The 22500-nt window shown below is 46.7% G+C and overlaps 1 protein-coding gene across 1 annotated transcript in view; it reads right to left on the bottom strand.

Moving 5' to 3' along the window:
- The window catches only part of rbms3 (RNA binding motif, single stranded interacting protein), an 89304-nt gene that overhangs the window by 60210 nt on the left and 6594 nt on the right, over positions 1-22500 (bottom strand). Inside the window, 2 exon segments of the mRNA XM_083679148.1 lie at positions 6308-6341; positions 6344-6464. Coding sequence (XP_083535274.1) covers positions 6308-6341; positions 6344-6464 — 155 coding nt within the window.

Below are 22500 nucleotides of genomic sequence, written 5' to 3'. Positions count from 1 at the left end.
GGTAATAAAGTTTCTTATCTGTTCGCCCTCCGCCCAGTGAAAAAAAATGGCTGAGTGATATGAGAAAGCTGCTAGAATCTGGGCCTGGCTCCTCGATGTGACTTTTAATTAATCTTTAATGCTGTACCCTCCTCCAGGTATGGAATGAGAGTATATTACTCCACTTTTACAGGGATGGAGGCGTTTAATAAAGGAAGGATCATTTGGCTGTCACCATAAGGAGAACCCCTCCATCAGAGTGTTATACTGCAGACGTCTGTGGAATGGCAGCTAATTCATCTGAAGGTTTCACATCAAACTCTTGGCCAAGTTGGAGAGAAAAAAAAAAAAAAGGTTTTTGAAAGGTTAATGTCACAAAGAAATATGACAGCGAAAACATCAGACTTTGTGCGTAGACAGAATGTTGGTATCACAACGTGTCCATTTACACAAACAAGAGATCAAATGTTTGCTATCTTTACCGTTCTTTACCCGGATGAGCAATCTCTTTTAAAGAATCTCCAACAAAATGGCCATACTTAATTATAGGAGAGTTTGCAGTGCAAAACCATGTTGTTTTCAGTTTCTCCACAGACTAGTGTCTGGTAGTAAACAAAAGTCAGTCAGTGTGGAATCAAATGGACTGAGATTCAGAAATACCGGAATACACCACAAACGTAACACGACACAAACCAACCCAGCCATCTGCTTCTCTTTTCTCTGATTCTGCGTGTGTTTGATCCTAACCTCATGTACGCATGTGTTGTTATGCATTTCTTTGAATGCGTTTTTTTGCGTTTCTTTGACGAGGTCATTTTTCAGGAAGTCGGTTTCCTCAGCAGATTACTGCGAAGTTACCGGTTTCTTTCCATGACAGGTGCAATTTGACCTGAAATAAAATATTTCCCCCTGAAATCTGTTAAAACGTGTCTGTAGTTTCCAGTTTCCAATCGAAACAGGGGAGAGAGTAAGTCATGGTGCTGGAGAGAGATGTATGTGTTTGGGGTTTGTTATATGAAACAGTCCTGCCCTGCCAAGACCCAGATCTATGGTGTTTTGAAAAGCAAGCAGCAGTAAAAGATAAAACCTTCTGCCGTTCTCTTGTGACGCTGTGGAATTCACAGATGGTGTGAGAAAAACAGGAGGATGAAGGCCTCTGTAAAAACCCGCATTCCAACCGCCACCCAAAGAGGTGTTTAATTACTGCATTCTATTCACTGATATAGAATTCCACTTCCAAAATTCCACACATCGAAGCCGTTCATGGGGAATGCCATTGAGTGTTATTGACAATGGAGGAGAAATAAGAGGGGAGGTGAGAAGGTTGTTCAGGATGTTCTGTGATCCAGTCCCATCTGGATCCACCGCTGCTTCCCCTCCTCTCCTCTCTCTTTCTCGTCTCAATGAGAAAAGCAGAAGTCCTGGGAGACCTGAGGCTGAACTGGGCCTGACCTGGGCCTGACCCAGGTCAATGACACACAGCTCACTCTCTCAGGCCAGGTACTAAGCTGACCTCAGCAGAGGACAGCAGGAGGACACACAGCTACCCTGGAACACTTACTGGCGTGCAAGAATGGGGAGGTTTTCTCTTGGAAAGAGCCCAGGGAAAATATTGGCACCATTTTCTTCCAAAATTCAGCTCTGGATGAGAGTATTGTATAACTGTACTTGAATTCTTTACAATCCTTGCCGAGTTTTCCAAAACAACACTACAAAAGGGCAGGAATCGCAATTTGAATGCGATTCCATGTACGGTAAACACAACAACAACCGCACATTCTGTAAAGATTGGAATAGCAACATACACACCCACACACACACACACAGAGCACATTCCTGATCTCAGCAGATCTGAGTGATGTGCTAATGACAGCCCTCTGAGGGCCCCGCTACCCCTCTGATCCGTGTTTTCATTCCTCCGACGCCGACAGCTACGGATGCACCGCTTTTGATGTCTCCTGCACAGAGATGCACACAGGCGCATTCTTTCAACTTTCATCCAGGTGTGTGTGTGTGTGTGTGTGTGTGTGGTGTCTCTTAATTGGGAACCGGTGCAGCTGTCTTGTCTCTCGCATTTTCGATTTTTTTTACATCCCCATCAGTTAGCGCTTGAACAGTATATGCAAGAGCATGCATCAGAGATCTATGTTTGCATTGATTCCCTTTAAGTGTTTTTTAAAGGTTCTCCCCATCTAAAAAAGCTGAGATTGAGTGTTTTTTTTACTGTAATCGAATTACAGTACAATGTGTGCTGTGTGCATTAACAAGGATACGTTGCCAGTCAATCATGTCTGGTGGGATTTCTCACTGGGACCATGTTTACCATAAATCCTGCAGTGGAAATGTATGGGATGAGCTACTTCCACCTCTGACAGTCCCATAGGGTTTGCATGTGGAGGGGAGTAGAGTACACACTGGGCCAGACCGCACCGCTACCACAGCCCTGAAGGCCCTGGTGAAGAACTGCTGAGGCTGCAAGCTCCCTCAAGGGAGAGAACCAGAGTGGTCCTGATGTCTCAGACAGCTCCAAACCTGGGGATAGGAAGGAGGTGGGGGGGTGGCGGTGGGGGTGGGGGGGGTGTGTGTGGGTGGGGGGGTGCTTCCTTTTAACACCGACCTGACATGCAGGTGTACATAGTTATTACTGTAGCTATGCAGTTAAGGAGCAATTTGTTACAGTCAGATGGTTAGTTGAGCCAGCAGTAATCTGAAGGACTCTATTTTCAGCCGGCGCAAAACAGACGCAGGTCCAAGTGCAGGGGTATTGGCAATATATGGCGGTGCTTACAGGTGAAATTACCACACTTCGCCTGCGCTCAGGTGGATGGAGCAGCGGTAATAGAAGTGTGTTCATGACCATGAGCAGGTCAAGTGCTATCAGGTCCGCTGAAAAATGCTTGCCTTGAAAATAACAAGAATATTGAAGACACACCACCTAGCACCACCACCAGTGGCCCCGTCTGCGTTTGCACTAAGACTGGTTTCTACGCCGTTCAAATATAGCCCTAACTGGGTGTAGGAAGAGGCCTGGATATCAGATAGCTAGGCTCTAATGGTTGGTATGAGTCTGCAGCAGCATCCATATAGATGCTTCCCGTTGAAATCCCTCGGGATTCTCTAGAGTGCTTTTAAGACAAGAGTTGCCCCGTCCTTGGATCCCAGTGACAGGACATCATAGAGTCTGCATGCCAGGGAGTCATATGGGAACATAGAGGATAGAGGAGTTAGAGTTTAAACATCATGGTGAGAGACAGGAGGAGAGAGAGGAGGAGGGTGGGGGCGGGGGGGCGGGGGGGGGGAGGGGGGGGAGAGAGAGGGGGAGAGGGGGGGGAGAGGGAGAGGGAGAGAGACTGGAGCAGAGCGAGATAGTTGAGAGAGAGAGAAAGAGAGAAAGAGAGGAAGAGTTGAGTGTCTGTGTGTGTGTGTGGGGGGGGGGGGGTTGACAGGGGGAGAGGGGAGTGAAAGCACTGCCATCTCAGCTGTCAGTCAGACTTAAGACCTCAGCTAGCACAGTTGCCATTTCATCGAATAAAAAAATCCAAAAGCAGACCGCCACAAGTACAAACTGAGGGCACTAGATGTATTTCACAGTCGCAATGCCTTCATCTTTTAAGAAAGAAAGATAACCTGATCGAGAGGGTCAAATTTGTTGTTTTTCATGTTTCGCTTTCATGCAAGGAAGTTAGCCTAGAATGGTAGCTTATGCATATTCTTATAGAACATTGTTGAAGTGTGAAATACTAATATACTCATTTAGCAGGAGGCTACAAACACCCAGAACTATCTCTGCTCTTTTTTCTCTCTCTCGCTCTCTCTCTCTCTGTCTCCCTCCCTCTCTCTCTCTCTCTCTCTCTCTCTCTCTCTCTCCCTGTCTCCCTCTCTCTCTCTCTCTCTCTCTCTCTCTCTCTCTGTCTCCCTCTCTCTCTCTCTCTCTCTCTCTCTCTCTCTCTCTCCCTGTCTCCCTCTCTCTCTCTGATGCTAGTGGACATCCCTACGCACATCTGATGAAGCGCACACATACTCTTGGGGAGGAAGTTCACATTCATAATTCATGTTTCCTCATCAGACCTTCTGAATGTGAATGTGGCGGGTTTTCGAGTTGTTTGTCTAAAGACAGGAGGTGGCGGGCGTGGGATGTGAGGGGGGGGGGGGGGGGGGTCAACAGAGGAATGCATCTGTGTTCACTCACAGCTCTGGGCCCAGGGCCTGGCGCTAGCTAACATCCTACTGTTTCATAATAGCTTTGCCTCAGCCAGCGATGGGACACGAGCGCTGTGGATTCAGTAAGGCAGGGTGAATCTGGGTAAGACCCTTTCAAATAGTTGTATGGAGTTAGTTTACATATATAGATACGTTTACATAAACTACAGTATACAGTGAATAAAAGGAAGTGAAAGGAGCAATAGACGATAAGCTTTATAAGTGAATAAAAAAAGAAAAAGACCATAAAATCCACAGAAGTTGAGCTGCGGCATACTTAAGATTCTGAACCTGTTTCTGTCCTCAGACCTAAAAGACTGTCTGTAGTTTGGGGACTTGCGGAGTGATTGGAAATGTCAGCTGACAACAGCACTTTTCAGTGACACTTTGAGACCTGGCACGAAGAGAAGGGATTGGGCGGTGGAACAGGAGCGGGGGCGGAGGGAGGGGGGGGGGGGGGGTGGGGGAGGGGGGGGTTTGGCATACACTGGAGCCGTGCCGTGACAATGAGAATGGGGATGACATTGAGGAGAGATTGTGTGTGTGTGTGTGTGAGTGTGTGTGAGTGTGTGTGTGTGTGTGTGCGCGCGCGCGTGTCTGCACGCGTGTCTGCGTGCGTGTCTGCGTGCGTGTGCATATGTGTGTGTGTGTGTGTGTGTGTGTGTTAGACAAGGGCTGTCATTTGGTCTATTTTGCAATGCAACAGAGGAGAAAGCGCCCACGGCGAGCCCCCACATGACCTTTCCCAAATGTTACTGGCCGTTTGGAGCAGCGTGTATGGCTAATGAAACTTTTATTGGCCTCCATTTTTCACTGCGCTCCTCTCTAGAAGGCCTGGGGCTAACCTGGACCATATCAGGATGGCACTGGAGGGGGTCGGGGGGGGGGGGGGGGGGGGGGGGGGGGGTGGGGGGGGGGGGGGGGGGGAGTTGGAGAGGAACTAGAGGAGGGAGCGGATGGGATAGGCCTGGGTGGGGTGTCTCTGTTACAGAGGAAATGGAAGGGGTGACAGGAGGAGTTCAAGAGCACAGCCATGATACGCAGCGTGAACCGTGGCTAACTGCCTAGCCCCCCCCCCCCCCCTCTCTCTCCTCCCCCCCTCCCCCTCCCCCCTCAGAGAACTACCCATTACTCTCTTATTACCAACGACTAACCATTCAACAACACACGCTCCTGCTCCAACCTCCAGCGGCAGGGGACCTATAACCTTTCGTCAACTGCCAATTACGAGTATGCGACAGAGGTTCCCACAAATGCCACCTACGGTACGCAGTCACAGACGGACCCAGGTTCACACAAATACCACCTGTACGTCGTCACTGGCTGATCCTGGAGCAGCGATATGGATGACATTTCACAGGATTAAAGAGGCCAGGCAGGAGAGTGTCACAAAAGCCGTTATGAAACTGTGAGGGGAACTTGAGCCGGTGTTATTGGACAACGTGTCTCTGACTCCCTGCCCCACGGGCACTGTGCTCCCATTCCCCACACCCTCCCTCCCCTCCCCCTCCCTCCCAGCCCCCAGCCCCCAACCAGCCACGTCTCATAGACCCCCAGACATGTGTATGAGTCACCCGGGAGGACACATTGTGCCAGAGAGAGAGAGAGAGAGAGAGAGAGAGAGAGAGAGAGAGAGAGAGAAAGAGAGAGAAACAGCGAAGCATTAGCTTAGCTGTGAGTGGGACTGGGTTTCACAAGGGTTCATCTATCCACTCTGATGATGCTGATCACTCCCTCCCTCGAGGTGATGACACAGATTCCAGGGAACTGGAGAGTCCTGGATATTTGCTGCCTCGTCCAGAGTGTGCATTCCAGCTCACTTGTTGTGTGTATCCACACAGTGTGTGCATAATGTGTTTGTGTTTGTTTGTTTTGTTCCTTGTATTGTATTTGAATGTATTTCCATCTTGTCAGATAAAATCTATCACTCAGAATATACATATTTCTGCGTATATCCATGTGTGTGTGTATTAGAGGGTATTTCCAGAGTTGGCATGATAGTTGGCAGTTTGATAAGGCCTAATTGGGTGGTCCCAGGGGCCAGGCCTCTGATGTACAGGTGGGTGTGTGTGTGTGTGTGTGTATGTGTGTGCGTGTGTGTGCGTGTGTGTGTGTGTGTCAGACTTACGGTTGGCAGAGCTTGATGAGGTCCTGGTCGGTGGTCCCGGGGGCAGGCCTCTGATGTACAGGTTGGTTTTACTAAGCTGCTCCATCCCCCCGTGGTGGCTGCTGTGGGTGCTGGGACTGGGCGGAGCCATTGGCTGAGGGGGAGGAGCATAGGACTGCTGCAGGAGACAGAGGGAGAGATAGATAGAGATTAGATCTATAGCATCGCAAAACTTTACAACTTAACACAGCTATTACTCTGTTGAGGCATATTTAATAAGCTTGTGCGTATATATATGTGTGTGTGTGTGTGTGTGTGTGTGTATGTGTGTGTGTGTGTGTGTGTGTGTGTGTGTGTGTGAGTGCGTGCGTGTGTGTGTGTGTTCGGGCGCATAGAAATAATGTCCATATTGCTACAGCCTAGGAATTGCACAATTTCTTGTAAATCTCGCTATGTAAAATCCTGTGTGTTATTTGATAGGGTCAGAGTGCCTATCTACCCCCTGCCTGCCTGCCTTCATAGCCAGCCCAGAGGGACGAGGCTGTTACTGATGAAGCATACAGCTTCTCTGTGGGGACAACACTGAGTCACTCTCATACTGATGAGCGAGAGAGAGAGAGAGAGATTGTGTGTGTGTGTGTGTGTGTGTGTGTGTGTGTGTGTGTGTGTGTATTTATTGCCAGTGTGCACACACATGCATATGTGTTCATGTGTGCACGCTTGGATGTGTGTGCATGTGTGTGTCTATTGTCAGTGTGTGTGTGTGTGCGCGCGCGCGTGTGTGTGTGTGTTTATCACCAGTGTGTGCCTCTCTATCAGTACAGGTTCTGTCTGCGAGACTGTGTTTGTGATAATGACTGGCTGTCACCACTCTACAACCCAGCCGAGCCAGCCCTGATATTAATCTATTACCTGTACTTCCCCCAACCATACAATTACTGCCGTCCCAGACAGACAACACTATCACAAGAGACGCAACATTATTCACACGCCACTGTGCCTCAGGCCTACCGCTATGAAAGGCTGTATTGAGCTCTCCGGAATATGACACAGAACACGGGTAAGGAGAGAAATGAGGTTCATTCGGAATACGTATTGAATGAGCAATGCATAACATTGTGACACTCAGAAGAAGTATCTGTGGCACGCACACGGCAGCAAGGCGGCACACAATTAGCCCGAAGCCACGTACTGACTCTACCGTAACAAACACGGCCCCCGGTAGACAGAACATTCATACAGAGGAAAACACTTTCTACCTACGTTAAAAAAAGAAAGAAAACAACCTTGAAAATCACACTTGAAATCACGCTACAACCACCAGCAGGTGGGTTCAGTACACACAGACCCGGGGGCACGCAGTGCAGCAGTATGACCCAACGTGAAGGTTCAGCACCCACACACACACACACACACCACGCACCTGCGGGGAGGCACACAACACACCCTGGGAAGTTGAGCACCCTCCTTATCTGCTCGCATTTCTCTCATTCCACACCAGGCTACAGGGAGAGGACGGGAGGGGGGTGCGGGGGGGGGAGGGAGAGAGAGAGAGAGCGAGAACGAGGGAGAACGAGGGAGAGAGTCAGCCACGGAGAGCCAGGGAGGGAGCACCTGATCAAAGGCCGCGCCTAGGAAACCTCTTTCAGCCAATTTGTGCAGCTGTCAGGGTTCCCGGCGATAGCGCGCCGCCGCGGAGTGTGTAATGTGTCAAGAGGCGTGATGAGGGAAGCCTTTGAAACGTCAAAAGCCCTGTCTACCTTACAACAGACAGGTCAGGAACAGAGAGAGAGAGAGAGAGAGAGAGAGGAGAGAGAGAAGAGAAGAGAAGGGGAGAGACAAGGAGAGGAGAGGAGAGAAAAGGAGAGGAGAGGGATGGGAAGGAGAGGAGAGGAGAGGAGAGGAGAGGAGAGGAGAGGAGAGGAGAGGAGAGGAGAGGAGAGGAGAGGAGAGGAGAGGAGAGGCGAGGTATGCATACAGAATGTCATTCCAGAAACGTTTTTTAGTACAGGGTTAAAACAGGGTTAAAAACAGAAGCAGAACACCCTATCTCTCTATGAAATATGGTGCACCTTTTCCCCCTTTCAACAGCTTGATAAATAACATGCTCCCTGAGCCTTTCCTCTCTGTTTGTTCAAGGTAACCAGTCTTCCTCCTCTACTCTTCTCTCTTCCTGTAACCCCCCCCCCCCCCTCCCTCACTCCCTCTCCTGTAACCCCCCTCCCTCCCTCCCTCCCTCTCCTATAACACCCCCCCCTCCTTCTCTCCCTCTCCTGTACACCCCCCCCCCCCCCATAGAGACCCTGGGATGGTCTTTATTAGAGGCAAAATGATGTGAACACACATTATCTCCTCTGCACACATCCTCAGATAGCCCTCATTTCCCTAAAGAGTCCTCCAGTCGCCAAACAATTAGTACCTCCTGGAGAGCCCTCGAAAAATGAGTTTCAAATGACCGCTTCCTGAGGCCTCTCTCTCTCTCTCTCTCTCTCTCTGTCTGTCTCTCACCCCTCCTTTCTCTCTCACCCCTCCTTTCTCTCCAGTCTCATTATGTCTCCTTCACTGTAACAGTTAGAGCTGATTGACCTCTATAAGGTCAGGTTTCCCCCTGCTATATTCAGCAAGCTGAGTTAACCCTGCAAGCCTGTGTGTGTGTGTGTGTGTGTGTGTGTGTGTGTGTGTGTGTGGGTGGGTGTAGAGGAGATTCTATATCCTCTAATCACCTCATCTCCCTCACAATTCCTCAGTGTTCTATATATTTAACCGGCTTCATTTCCTACAGTGTAAGTGCTGTTTCTTCACCATCTGAGTGCTGTTTTCTTTCACACACACACGCGCACATGCGCACACGCGCATACACACACACACACACACACACACACACACACACACGCACACACGCACACACGCACACACGCACACACACGCGCGTGCACACACACACACACACACACACACACACACACACACACACACCCAGGCTCTGGCACAGGGTCAGGGATGTCTGGAGACAGCGTGTGACCCTGCGGGTGGAGGGGACGGAGGGGGACAGAGAGAGGGCTGTTCCGGACTATTCCAGAGCTTCCTGAGGCAGAGGAAAGAATGCAGCCTATTTTTGGAGCCGGGCTGAGATCCTTTCTCTCTGAGGCACGGTGGCGGAAGGGTCTTAGGAAGAGCCTATGAATATACTGGAACTATACAACGGTACATGTGTGTCAACAAACAGCATTATGAATTCATTCCTGCATCTAAAAATACATCAGCGGGGAGAGGACGTTATCCTACCCCAATGACAGGAGCTCTTCAGAATACAGGATTCTTGGTAGTAGTTTTAGCAGTTAGAGAATCAAATCAAATCACATTAAACTGTATTTATATAGCACATTTTGTACACAGATGCAATTCAATGTGCTTTACAAGAGAATTAGCTTTTAGATAGCCGGTCAATACTCTGTTCCCATCGTAGGATCACCCTCCTTTCATTACAAACCATTCTCCTCTGTTCCAAGTTGGAATGTTAGTGAATTAGGCCTTTCAAATCATTTGCCTCTATCTCCCTCCCTCTGTCTCCCTCCTTCTTTCTCCCTCCCTCTATCTCCCTCCTTCTCGCTCTCTCCTTCTATCTCCCTCCTTCTCTCGCTGTCTCTCACACAAACACAAACACACAACACATTCAATCACCCTCTGGGAATCACTAAAATACTGATTTTATTATTTCAGTAGGGCCACATGCATGCATCACATACACTATGTGAACACACACACACACACACACACACACACACACACACACACACACACACACACACACACACACACACACACACACACACACACACACGACACAACAAAAAACATCATAAAAAATGCAGCCTGATATTCTCCCTGTGCACCTGAGCGGTGGAGTGTCCTGGCGACCCGTTGCTAAGGCTTCTGTCCTCCCTCTCTCTTTCTCTCTCTCTCTCTCTCTCTCTCTCTCTCTCTCTCTCTCTCTCTCTGTCTCCCTCTCCTCTATGAACAGGAAGAACCAGTCGCCTGGGTTTAATTAAAGAGGGACATGATGTTCCTAAAAACCTCCAGCTCGTTAACGTCAACACAACGCTCTTCTAATGTCATAAACAAGTCGCACAAACATCCAGCAGACAGGATAACCAACCAATGTCTGCAGACTGCACAGACCCACCATGTGATAACGATAAGGATGATGGAGAGTGTTTGTGACCTTCAGACAACTCGTCTGTGTGTGTGTGTGTGTGTGTGTGTGTGTGTGTGTGTGTGTGTGTGTGTGTGTGTGTGTGTGTGTGTTTGTTTTTCTCTGTATGTATATACTTTATATCTTAGTTGTATATGCGTGGGAGAGAGATGGTGTGTGTGAGAGAAAGAACATATTTTCAAGTCTACATCATTTGCATATTTCCTCAAACTATATTTGCCATTTTCAGTCTCCCTCAGCTCTTTAATGCCGATCCCTTTACTCTTAACGTCTCCAGTATCACCGCTAAAGGATCCATATAAGATCATTCTTCTACATTCTTCCCTCTTAATTGTGTGACCTCTGGCATACAAGTAAAAAAAACATGAATATTGAACAGCAGCTTCACACAAAGGCTCTTTATTATGTATATTTATGCAAATGACACATTAGTATATTCAATAAGTCTTTCTTTTCCAGCCTGCCCTGTGGTCAAAGTTGAAACAACTGCAGTATGCATGAAAAGCAGTTTAGAGTTCATGATGAGTATTATGCAGTGCTGAGAGTGAAACTGTGCTTTTATTTCAGAGCAACTCAAAAGTTTCTGCGAGTGAAACATATTAAACCAACCACAGAAGAGGCAGCAATAATTCTTACACTTTATTAGCTGGTGCCTTGGAAAATCTCCATATGAGGATATCCCCCCCCCACCTCACCTCCTCCCCCTTCTATCCCCCGCTTCACCCCCACAGGGCCCGGCTAGGAGATTAAAATATGAGGAAACAATCATCCTCTACCTCATTAGCATATGAACAGGCCACGGAAGCCTGGAAATCCGCTGTGGTCCATTTTAATCCAGGAATGACTTTTTACGGTATTGTCGCATGAAACAGTCCAATTGCTACTGCATTTTTCCCAGCACTGAAATTAGCATCAGAATGTGAAGCTAGCTTCTGACCAGATGACTCAAAAGAGACTCGATAGAATGTTAGCTGTCGACAGTACAGTATTTCCGCAGCAACAATGGGGGAGGACAAGATGATGGATAAGTACAGTAGGTATCACTCTTGCCCTTGAATGAGTAGATATATTGAAACCTACATTTTGGTGTTGAGAATTGTAGCTAGCTGCAGTACATTGTATAGTACCATGTATGGTTAAGTGAGGATTTCTCTCTGGCCCCTCTGCTGCAGATTACCCTGAATATCGCCTAGGGAGGAAGTACCTTGGTCTTTCTTTCTCAGGGTCAGTGGCAATTCATTATGCTCTTAGACCGTTCCTTCAATTCTTCCTGCTTTAATTAAATCCCTACATCAGCTTCACCAAAAAAAAAAAAAAGACTAAAGACAATTGTATGAAAGTGTTTTTTTCCTCTATATTGACTGAAAATCAACCCCGTTGATTGAGATCCTGGGTGATTCTGGGGGGCTAATCCATAAAGCAGTAACTCAACAAAGATAGATGTAACAACAACTCTTTTTTTTAAAAACATTTTTTTTTACTGTAATTCAGTCTGCAAGGACCTAGTCTTATTGGAGAATCAGAGTTCAAACAGTCAGTCTTTGTACACTATAATAGCCCAAAGAGAAACCGAGAAGAGACTAATCCAGAGGAGAGGAACAAAGACTATTTCGAATCGGGATCAAACTAACCTCTATGATTTGATAAATAAGACACAAACATTTCTATTTTGGATGAAGAAAAACATTTCTGTGTATTACACAGGTAGCCTATATTGCAGTGTTTTGGAGTTCAAATCCAACCAATTAGATCATATTTTAGGGTGATTAGAATACACTTGGATGCCATTATTATGTGTTGGCATGGCCCACAATCAAGATGTTGGGGTCACAGGAAATGATTGATGTCAACGTGGGGATCGCAAGACAAAAAGGTTTGGAATCCCGGCCTTAGGCCTTGAACAAGACTAGTCAATACCATGACCAGTTGTCTGTGTATGAACCTTTTTCAACTCTCTCACTCCTTCACTGTCCTTGTGAAGGGTACATTCATACAGTCCTACATTCATAATTCATAATCTAGTCATTCATCAGATGATAAGAGACATGGTACCGTCATTAAATTAAGTCTAAAGAGGAAACCGGCAGGCAATGTATTTCGTGATCATAACCAAGACGTATTGCTTGTCTCGATTGATTTAATGGCTGTATTAAATTACTTTGAAAGGTTAAAACTATCCATTTTCCCTCAACATGCTTTTATTATTGAATGGTGGAGAAAACCTGGCGTCTGTATAGAGTAACATTCTCATTTATGAAACCCGAGGCGTCAATATCCAACGCATTTCTCCTCTCCAGAGACTGAAGAAAAACATGTCTAGGAAGCAAAGCACTCTTTCAAAACAGAAAGAGAGAAATGGAAATAGCTAGAGAGTATACAAATAAAGTCGCCAAATGTTTTGTTGTTCCGCTTGAATTCCTATTTACATTCTTTTGAGTGAAACCCAAGATGGATGAAAAAGTTAATTCATTGTATTGGACTCCTCCCTGACGATAGCCATCTGTCCTAACTCCAACTCAAAATACTTCACAGTCGATGTTGTGGTGGGAAAAAATAATTCCCCTAAATAATCAGTTTCGATTCTTCACTGAGGGCTCTTCTGAGTAGTCTTTAACGAAAAGCTGCTGCAGAGGAGGGTAGGGAAAAAAATCCAATTATTTCTGCATAATAATAGCCATGTCATACATAGAGGCAATTCCCCCCCCCTACAAACAATCCCCTCCCACTGTCTCTCCACGCCTTCTTAACGCCAATTACAGACAGGTAGAACATTCGATAGAGCCTGCCTTTATTCCATCACCACCGAACATGTTTCTAATTAGAACATGAGTGACGGCTCTTTTTAAGAGGATGCAGAACCCACAGCAGACATACTGTGGACACGCACACACACACACACACACACACACACACACACACACACACACACACACACACACACACACACACACACACACTACTCTGGGCTTATTAACTGAGCAGAGTGGGTGGCATGCATCTCCCATGCTGCATCATTACAGCTAGGCCAGAGGATGCATGTGAGATGTGTGTGAGAGTGTTCTCCCATGTGATTGTGCTCACCTGGGCACTGTGCAGCAGTGATCAGACAACCAGATTGTGCACCTCAGGGTACCAATATGGAGATACAGTGAAGTGGTCAAAGCATTGGACTATCTGGTACCTGGGGGTAGTCATTAGTAGAGTTGGACTCCACACCAGAGACAGAGAGGAGGGAGAAAGATGATAGAGGGTATAGAAGGAGGAGGGAAAGCTGGAATTGGCATGGGAGATATTTTATTTATTATTATATTAGATTATATGTTTATTTGACAGGGACAATATTGTACAACAACAACATATACCGATTCTCAGAAGTTGAGATCTGATGCGTTGTACCAGAATGTAGCTTAACAGCAAATGTTTTATCTACAGTCCCTGGGCAGGTAAAGTATAACAATAAAAACATACATTACGTACTGTAATCATCGAACACAAAACATTTCAAAGACTAGGACCAAATATTAGGACAGGACACATAGGAGAGACATAGATAGAGCAGTAGAGAAAGGGAGGAGGGGAGGAGGGGAGGAGGGGAGGAGGAGAAGGAGATGTAGCCAGCCACAGGGAGGTCACCCCTGCTGTTAATATTTCATCTTTTAAAATGAATGTGTGTCTTTAATTGGTGTTGTGGGTTAATCCTGGCACCCACCTCGGGGACACAGCAGCTGTTCTCAGAGAAAATACTGGCTACAGTGTCGTGGAGGCGCCAGGCTCCCCCCTAGGTAACACACAGCCAGCCAGCCAGCATTTGAAATGGGAGCTGTACCTGGATCATGGTTCCACTCAAGCTGTGACTGCTGTCCAAAAGGAATAGCGACACTCTGCAGCTTCCACTACTGTGAAAAACAAGTCTTCTTCTACGACAGATGAAATTCACCACATTCCCTTAAAACACTCATCTCTTTCAATTATCTGGTCATTCTCAAGTGACAAGTCCAAATCTCTGTCTCGGAACGAGATTCGAAGCCATTTAAGACACATTGACATACTTATTTTAGAGAAACTACTGTGCTATACTAATTGATAGGCTGTGTACTGTAGCCTGTATTTACTATATCAATCCCACTGCACGTGCAAAATGATGACTAACAAAAATGACATTTGCGGTTGATGAGCTGTCTTGAAAAATATAGAGCCATTATTCTCCTGCTCATTCAAGTGAATCATTAGTTGTATCTGACATTGGCTGTGGAGAACAATGGCTATGAAAAGAAGTATCACATCCACAGTAATAATCAACAGCTACCCACTTAACACACATCTCAGAAGCAATCCCTATTGAATCAAATTTACAAATAAGATTAAGAACCGCGAATTATTGTTCTCTCACGCAAAACAAATGGGTTATTAAACTGGCCCTGACAGCACGAGAACATACAGTACAGGGAGGCCTATCTTAACAATCTTATTGTTGCACAGAACGTCAAGGCACATTAGCTTCAGGAAAAGATTCCTTGAAGGGGTGCGTATGAACACATGGGTGTGTGTGTGTGTGTGTGTGTGTGTGTGTGTGTGTGTGTGTGTGTGTGTGTGTGTGCGTGTGTGTGTGTGTGTGTGTGTCTGTATGTGTGTGTGTGTGTGTGTCTGTGTGTGTGTGTGTGCAGGCGAGTGAGTGGACTGAATGTAAAGTAGTTAGTTCCTGTTCTTTACTTATGTTCTTGCTGATACAGCATCTTTTTTCATCCCTCTCTCTGCCTTTCTTTGTGCTGTTGCCCATGATAATCTGCACATCTTGATTTGGCCATTCTTGTAACGTCTCATCCTCATCTCATTCTTAGTTTATGTTTGTCTTTGTTTCATGTTATTCATTTTGATTCCTGTTTTGTGTTCCTCGCCTTGTCTCTCGTTTCAGACACTTCACCATCTGCTTTAGTGTGTTTCCCGCCTGCGTGATTGTCAACGCCGGCCTGATTAGCTTCACCTGTTCCTCATCATCCTTCCCCGTGTACTTAGTCTGTGTGTTCCCCTGTCTTTGGGCCAGTTCGTACCTTCGTGTCATACGTCCCAGCATTTCCTTGTGATAAGTATTCCTGTTTTTTAGTTGTTGTTGTTTTTTTATCTCAGTGTGTTTTTGACTTTGCCTTTTTGCCTTCCCTTTATCGGATTATCTGCCTGCCTTTTTGAACTGCTTACCTGTGTACCGAACCCTGCTTTGCCTACCCCCTTCCTGGCTTATCTGCCTACCTGTGTACCGTACCTTTATTTAAAGTAAAGGCTATTCTATTGGATTTAAGTTTTGTCTCCGAATCGTGCTTTTGAGTCCTCTGCTTGAGTTCTCCAGCCATTACAATTCTGATAAATTATGCACACACAGCTCATCCCTGGCTGGGGAGTTTAGCTGGGTTGGCAGAGTGGGACAGACAGCTTGTGGCTCCCCTTCTGAAGAAGGGAGTCTTGCTGCTGCTGCAGCCTTCCTCCTCTGCCTCTTCTGCTCTCTTCACCTCCACCCATTTGCCTTAACAAATGGCCGCCACCATGACGTGAGAGAGAGGAGCGGGTAATTAAAATCTAACCCGTGCACGGAGAAATCAGACGCATTCACACGCGTCCTGGATACAGTGGCTTGAAGTGGCTTCTACTGTCACACAGTGTGTCTCTTGGTGCCATTGATTTCTCTTTGTGGAGAAGCTGTGGAGAGTCTGGGGAGTGGAGTCCGCGTGCTGTGAAGGTAATACTAGGGTTGATAGCAACACCACTGCTCGCTCTCTCTCTCTCTCTCCCCAGGCGGGAGGCGGGCGTTACCGGGACGACAGGCTCTGATTATTTGGGACTGGGGGAAGGAAATCAGCCAACTCTCTGTGTGGCTGTGAGGGAAACCTTCACAACACCAGCACACCCTGTGGTGTAATGATTAGTCATTCACTATTACTGTACCTGTCTGCTCAGGTGCTCATTCTAACTAGACACTAGGGATCTTTAACTGGTTAATATACATTCTGTATGTATACATTTAGTACCACTGATCTATATACATACAGTCTGACCTATATAGTACGTAGATCAATGGATCTAACCTTCTGCTCCTCTGAGGGGTCACACTTTGGGGTCAATGGTGGGAGGGGTTTCTGCATTAGGACATTAGGGATAGTTGACCCCAGCTGAACTGAAAACCCTCCTGAGTGTTGATATTGTTACCAATGTCATTAGTGTGTAAATATACAGGTATCAGGGCAAGTGTTACAGGAAGGTCTAGTGCATTGTGATTCTTGTGATTCTCTTCCCCACCACCTTTTCCAGAAGAATGCATTCATAATTCAGTTATTCAACATGAATCAATAAAGCGTTGACAATAATAGAATAATAGATTTTTCGTCTTCACTGAAAAAAAAAAAGGGCTTTGGATTTACGTAAACATTTTTTTACATCGGTTCCACATGATTGAAATGTGTTTAATCAACACAAATGATCTTCTTTGATTCATTAATTTGTTTAATGTTCAACCAAATTTGTGTTGATTAAACACATTTCAATCATGTGGAACCAACTCTTTTTTTTTTTTTAAGTAAATACAAAGGCCTTTTTTTAGTGTTGGATGGGAACACGTGTGTGTGTGTGTGTGTGTGTGTGTGCATGTGTGTGTGTGTGCGTGCGTGTGTGTATATAATGTCGTATGGCATGTATACAGGACTGGGGCAGTCTCCCAGGTTGACAAGTTACAGGAACAACAGGCCTGACCCAGAGCAGCTCCTATAGAGTAACATGGACTCCTCAACACACACATGATCTTAATCATTCAGACACAGAGTGTTGGCTATGAAATATGCAAGTCTGCTGGCGTGACATATCTCAAACAAAGCTTTCCTGAGCTCCCTTGTACAACTCTGAAAAGGCAGAAAGAGGTGTAGCATCACCATTGTGTAGGTGTACAAATTGACAATGTGATAATAGGACGCAAAAGAATATGACACACACCAAAAAAGTAAAAAAGTAGTCAGTGAGCAAATACTGTACTATATGTCTGTGGGGGTGATCTAGAGGCCAGGTACAGTAGGCTACATATATACATTGTGTATAGCTGCTGTACACACACACACACACGCACACACACCAATGTGCTCACATTGGCAGTAACAGCTCTGCTCCTTCCTCAGAGGCTCCTGCAGCTGTGCCCCACTGTCCCTGTCCCTACTCCAGCTTAAAGGACAGTCTCTCTCACTCACACACACACACACACACACACACACACACACACACACACACACACACACACACACACACACACACACACATACCCTCGGTACACCCTCACACACACACACACACACACACATACCCTCAGTAGTCTGTGCCAGCCTAATCTAGTCAGGGCTTTTATCCCTCTCTCTCCTCCCTCCACTTCCACTTAAATAAACACTTTACTGAGGCACACAAAGCTGCTCCCCAACACATCTCCCCCCGTCCTGCCCCCTCCTCACCCCTCTGCTCCTCTCCTCAACCCTCCTCTCCTCTGCTCCCCCAGCCAGAGTGAGGAGTGAGGGCCATACTATAGCTTGTTGAAACCCTGCATGCTCATCACAGACACCGAGGAGTGTGTGAGAGGCACTCTGCCCCTGTAGCTACAATACAGTACCAACTCTGGGCTAGGAGCCATCTCCTCTCCTCCATTTAAACTCTGCTCTGAATATGAAAATGAACCTCTTTGGAGGAAAACCACCACTGAACTGAATCTACTGTACATTAGCGATGCCGTGTCAAATGGATTTGTGATTTTATGGTTCGCTATTGACTCGCGAATGAGTCATGTCACGTTTGAATTGGAAAGATATCATGGGTATAATGAGTTGTGCAGAATGAGTTGCCATGAGGACATCCCATAACATACACACTTCACAGTGCACAATGCTGAATTCCGACTCTCCTCAACTTGTAATGCATAACTCATTACAACTCAATACCTCAGCCGACTGGCAGTAAGGAACCGCGCGGCCCCTGTAGAAACGTGTGGGGTTCTAATGGACCGACTACAGCGCCCGGCGCAGTCGGGCACGTCTCTACAGAGGTGGCGAAGAAGAGGAAATAAAAACATCTCACGTTAAAGTGTCATTAGTAGCCGTTCTGTTTGGCCTCGGGCCCTTGTGCCGTGTTTGGACAAGGCTGTGGAGTGTCTGCCCTGCAGAGTGCCCTGATGAAAGCCTGTGAGCTCAGTCAAGTCATTTGACTGGGGCCCAACAGGAGAGGTGTTTACACCACCTCCTCTGGCAGAGATTCAACGGCCCAAACATCTCTGGATTGAAAGGAACAGAATCGTCCGTCCTTCATGTCAGCGCGCCACTGTAGTGACACTGTAATGTCTGCCCTGCAAATTGTCTTTGTAAAAGCCTGTGGGCTCAGTAAAGTCATTTGACTGGGGCCCAACAAGAGGGGTGTTTACATTTGGTAATCCCAGGCTGGGGCTGAGGCTGAGGCTGGGGCTGGGGCTGAGGCTGGGGCTGAGGCTGGGGCTGGGGCTGGGGCTGGGGTTGGGGCTGGGGCTGGGGTTGAGGCTAAGGCTGAGGCTGAGGCTGGGGCTGGGGCTGGGGTTGGGGCTGAGGCTGGGGCTGGGGCTGGGGCTGGGGCTGGGGCTGAGGCTGGGGCTGAGGCTGGGGCTGGGGCTGGGGCTGGGGTTGGGGCTGGGGCTGGGGTTGAGGCTAAGGCTGAGGCTGAGGCTGAGGCTGGGGCTGGGGCTGGGGCTGGGGCTGGGGTTGGGGCTGAGGCTGGGGCTGGGGCTGAGGCTGGGGTTGAGGCTAAGGCTGAGGCTGAGGCTGGGGCTGGGGCTGAGGCTGGGGCTGGGGCTGAGGCTGGGGTTGGGGCTGAGGCTGAGGCTGAGGCTGGGGCTGGGGTTGGGGTTGGGGCTGGGGCTGAGGCTGAGGCTGAGGCTGGGGTTTGGGCTGGGGCTGGGACTAGGACTGGGGCTGAAGCTGGGGCTGAAGCTGGGGCTGGGGCTGGAGCCTGCAGGGCTAAATCAGCAGGCTCAACTAGAGCACCGGCATCTTTATTTAGGACTTCATTAAGAGTCATGGGAGATCCTTGGCTGTGTCCACCTCAACCTCTGGCACAGATTCAACTTCCTTAACATCTCTGAATTTAAAGGAACAGAATCGTCCTTCCGGGATATCAGCACACCAACACGGCTGTTTCTGATGAGGCAGTGGATCTAGTCTTTAGTGGACTGGATCACTGTGGGTGCAAGTGTGCATGGGGGGACACTGGTGAAAGCAGTAACTCCACTTAGACACACTGTTAAACTTGGCTGTTTCTACAGTATATTTAACACACCATAAATATGTTATTTACAGTGCAGAACAGCAGACTGGACTATAACGGGTTGATGAAAACAAGCATTGTGATTGGCCGAGAGGCGTTCGTTAAAGCTGTGATTTATACTTTTTTTTACAATTTTCTAATTTGTTATGGAACCGTTAGGGTTAGGGTTAGGATTAGCAATAAGCAATAAAGGCTGTGATTTATCGTCAATATTGTCACTCCACTGTGCATCGTCCCTAACAACTCCCCCTACCCGTGACAATATTGAAGATAAATCACGGCCTTGAGGGTATTTTTGCTTAATTGCATTATGGGCAAATAATATTATGATATATTATAAAGGAATATTATACATGAATGTACTGTAATCAGATATTATTGTAAAACTAGATAATACAGTACAGTATTATAACGTTATACTTTTACCATCATTTTTTAACTATACCTAACATCAGTCAGACTGTCAGGGGAACTTATTACAGACGGTTGGCCTACTTGAACCAACAACACTGCTAGACCATACAGCAGAGGAACCAACAGTGAAAACATAGAATTACCCACAATCTGTTTTTCCTAATATACCACTGGCTATGGCAATGCCATTGATTATACACACCAGGCTATGCTAGAGGATTGTGGATAATTCCAATTCCTGAGTTAATTAATGTTGCTGTATTTTACTTACCGTGATACCTTCTGGGATGTGGTTTGGGGGTTTTCACTGTTGATAGAATTGTAGTGACATTTTTGGGACTGGACATTCTTTCCATTATATCAAGACTAATAACACGTGACTGCTCATCTGTTGATGATATTGGCTTGAGTAAAGCTTTGCAGTTTTAAAGTCACTGTCTATCCTCCATTACAACCCTCACACTACAATGTTAGTGTAAAATATGTTGTTCTTTCTCACATTACTGTGTTCTTTTGGGGAATTTACCCCTGATTTGCAAAAGAAACCCACAGTAAAGTGTATTATTTCCTTCATCAAAGCAATAAGCTATTGCTGTAGAAATTGCAGTAATAAATGAATACAGGAAAAATACAGTACAGTATTGTTTTTGTTTAATACAGTACCTCTTTGCTTGCTGTAAAATGTTTTACAGTACTTGACTGTATAGGCAAAATACAGTACCGTGCTGGTAACCTATCAGTAAAGTACTGTACATTTACAGCAAAGTTTTACAGTGCAGGAAATCTGATGCAGTATGCAGATAATCATATAATAGATTCACTGTTTCCTGGCAAGGGACCTTGCATCAAAGAAGAAGTGACAGGTTGGAGAGGTGTGCTTGGGTTTTGGGTAAGGCCAGAGGGAGGACGTCGAACAGACGCTCTTGGATTTACGATTCTTCCCTCGCCTAGCGGTGTCCTTGGGTTTGATAGTGTCGTTTCTGGAGGAGAACGATCGAATGTATCATGGTCAAAAAAAGAAGAGTCTGAATAAAGGGGGATGGAAAGAGGAGGAGTGGGGAAGAACAGGACACAGAAGCAGCTTCCTATCCCCTCAGGTCACCAACAATCTCTGGTCCCCAGCGTAGACGCCAACCACTTTTTCCAGGCAGCGAATGAAACGCTCTGATTAAAGTGCACTCATGTAATTCGAAAGACTTCGACGAACAATCTCACTCTTTGCTTATTCTGAACACATTGTGGAACCCAAGCATAAGCGAAACATTTTATACATTAAAACTTTAAACCATTGTATACATCCCCCATCCACTTCACATAGCTTAGAGAACCGTCAAATACCCTTCACTTGTTAAATACACACTAGGCTCACGAAACATGTAAACATACTGCCTAATCTTTGTAGCGGTCACCAGAGGGGAGCGGTGCTGTACATCACTGGTAAAGCCCTGATCGATCTCTCTGTACTAGCTAGCAGCGACTGGCCTTCCTTATGGCTGGGGGTTATGCTCCCTGTCTTCACTATTTATCCTACCTGATAAAGTCGTTGTTCAGCACTTACACTTGATGCCCTGAAAGCAAGTGGGCTAAAAAAATAACAGGGCCTTTAAAAGCCCTGGAATCCATCAGCCTCTGGTTGTTACAAAGTGGCCCTTTATTAAAAATGCAGCAGGCCCATTATTCTGTGACCAGGGCAGCTCTCTCTCGGTGCTCCTTTGTGAAGGCAGCAGACAAGAGGCAGGCTATTCTCACATTGGGCTGTATGTGTAAGGAGAGAGAGAGAGAGAGAGAGAGAGAGAGAGAGGGGGAGAGAGAGAGAGAGAGGGAGAGGGAGAGAGAGTGTGTGTGTGAGAGAGAGAGAGAGAGAGAGAGAGACAGAGAGAGAGAGAGAGACGCAATGTCCTCACTCCTACCAAAGACCCTAGCTAGCTAGAGTGACACATTCTTATCCACCTCAATGCCTGTCAATCAAAGACACCTTAAACACACTGCAACACAGACACAGACACACACACACCAAATTACCAGCTTTCACAAAAAGAGGGACTTTTTAATGATATAAAAGGGAGACTATATTTTCTCAGTCCTCTCCCACTCTCTTATCTAATTCAGAGAGGCAGCAGCGGCCACTGGTTCTTTAATAAGAATAGAATCAATCGCACAGAATGCTATCTACATATATGGGTATGAGTTTGGAGAGTCCTTCTTCAGCAGGCAAGACAACCCCGCCCCACTGAACAGATGGCTGGAGAATGGTGCCCAGGACACAGTGGGGGGATGGGGTAAG

This window comes from Argentina silus (genome assembly GCF_951799395.1).
Source record: "Argentina silus genome assembly, chromosome: 10".
NCBI classification, from domain to species: Eukaryota; Metazoa; Chordata; class Actinopteri; order Argentiniformes; family Argentinidae; genus Argentina; species Argentina silus.
Note: the sequence above shows the minus strand (reverse complement) of the source record. Positions and strands in the feature narration are given on the sequence as shown.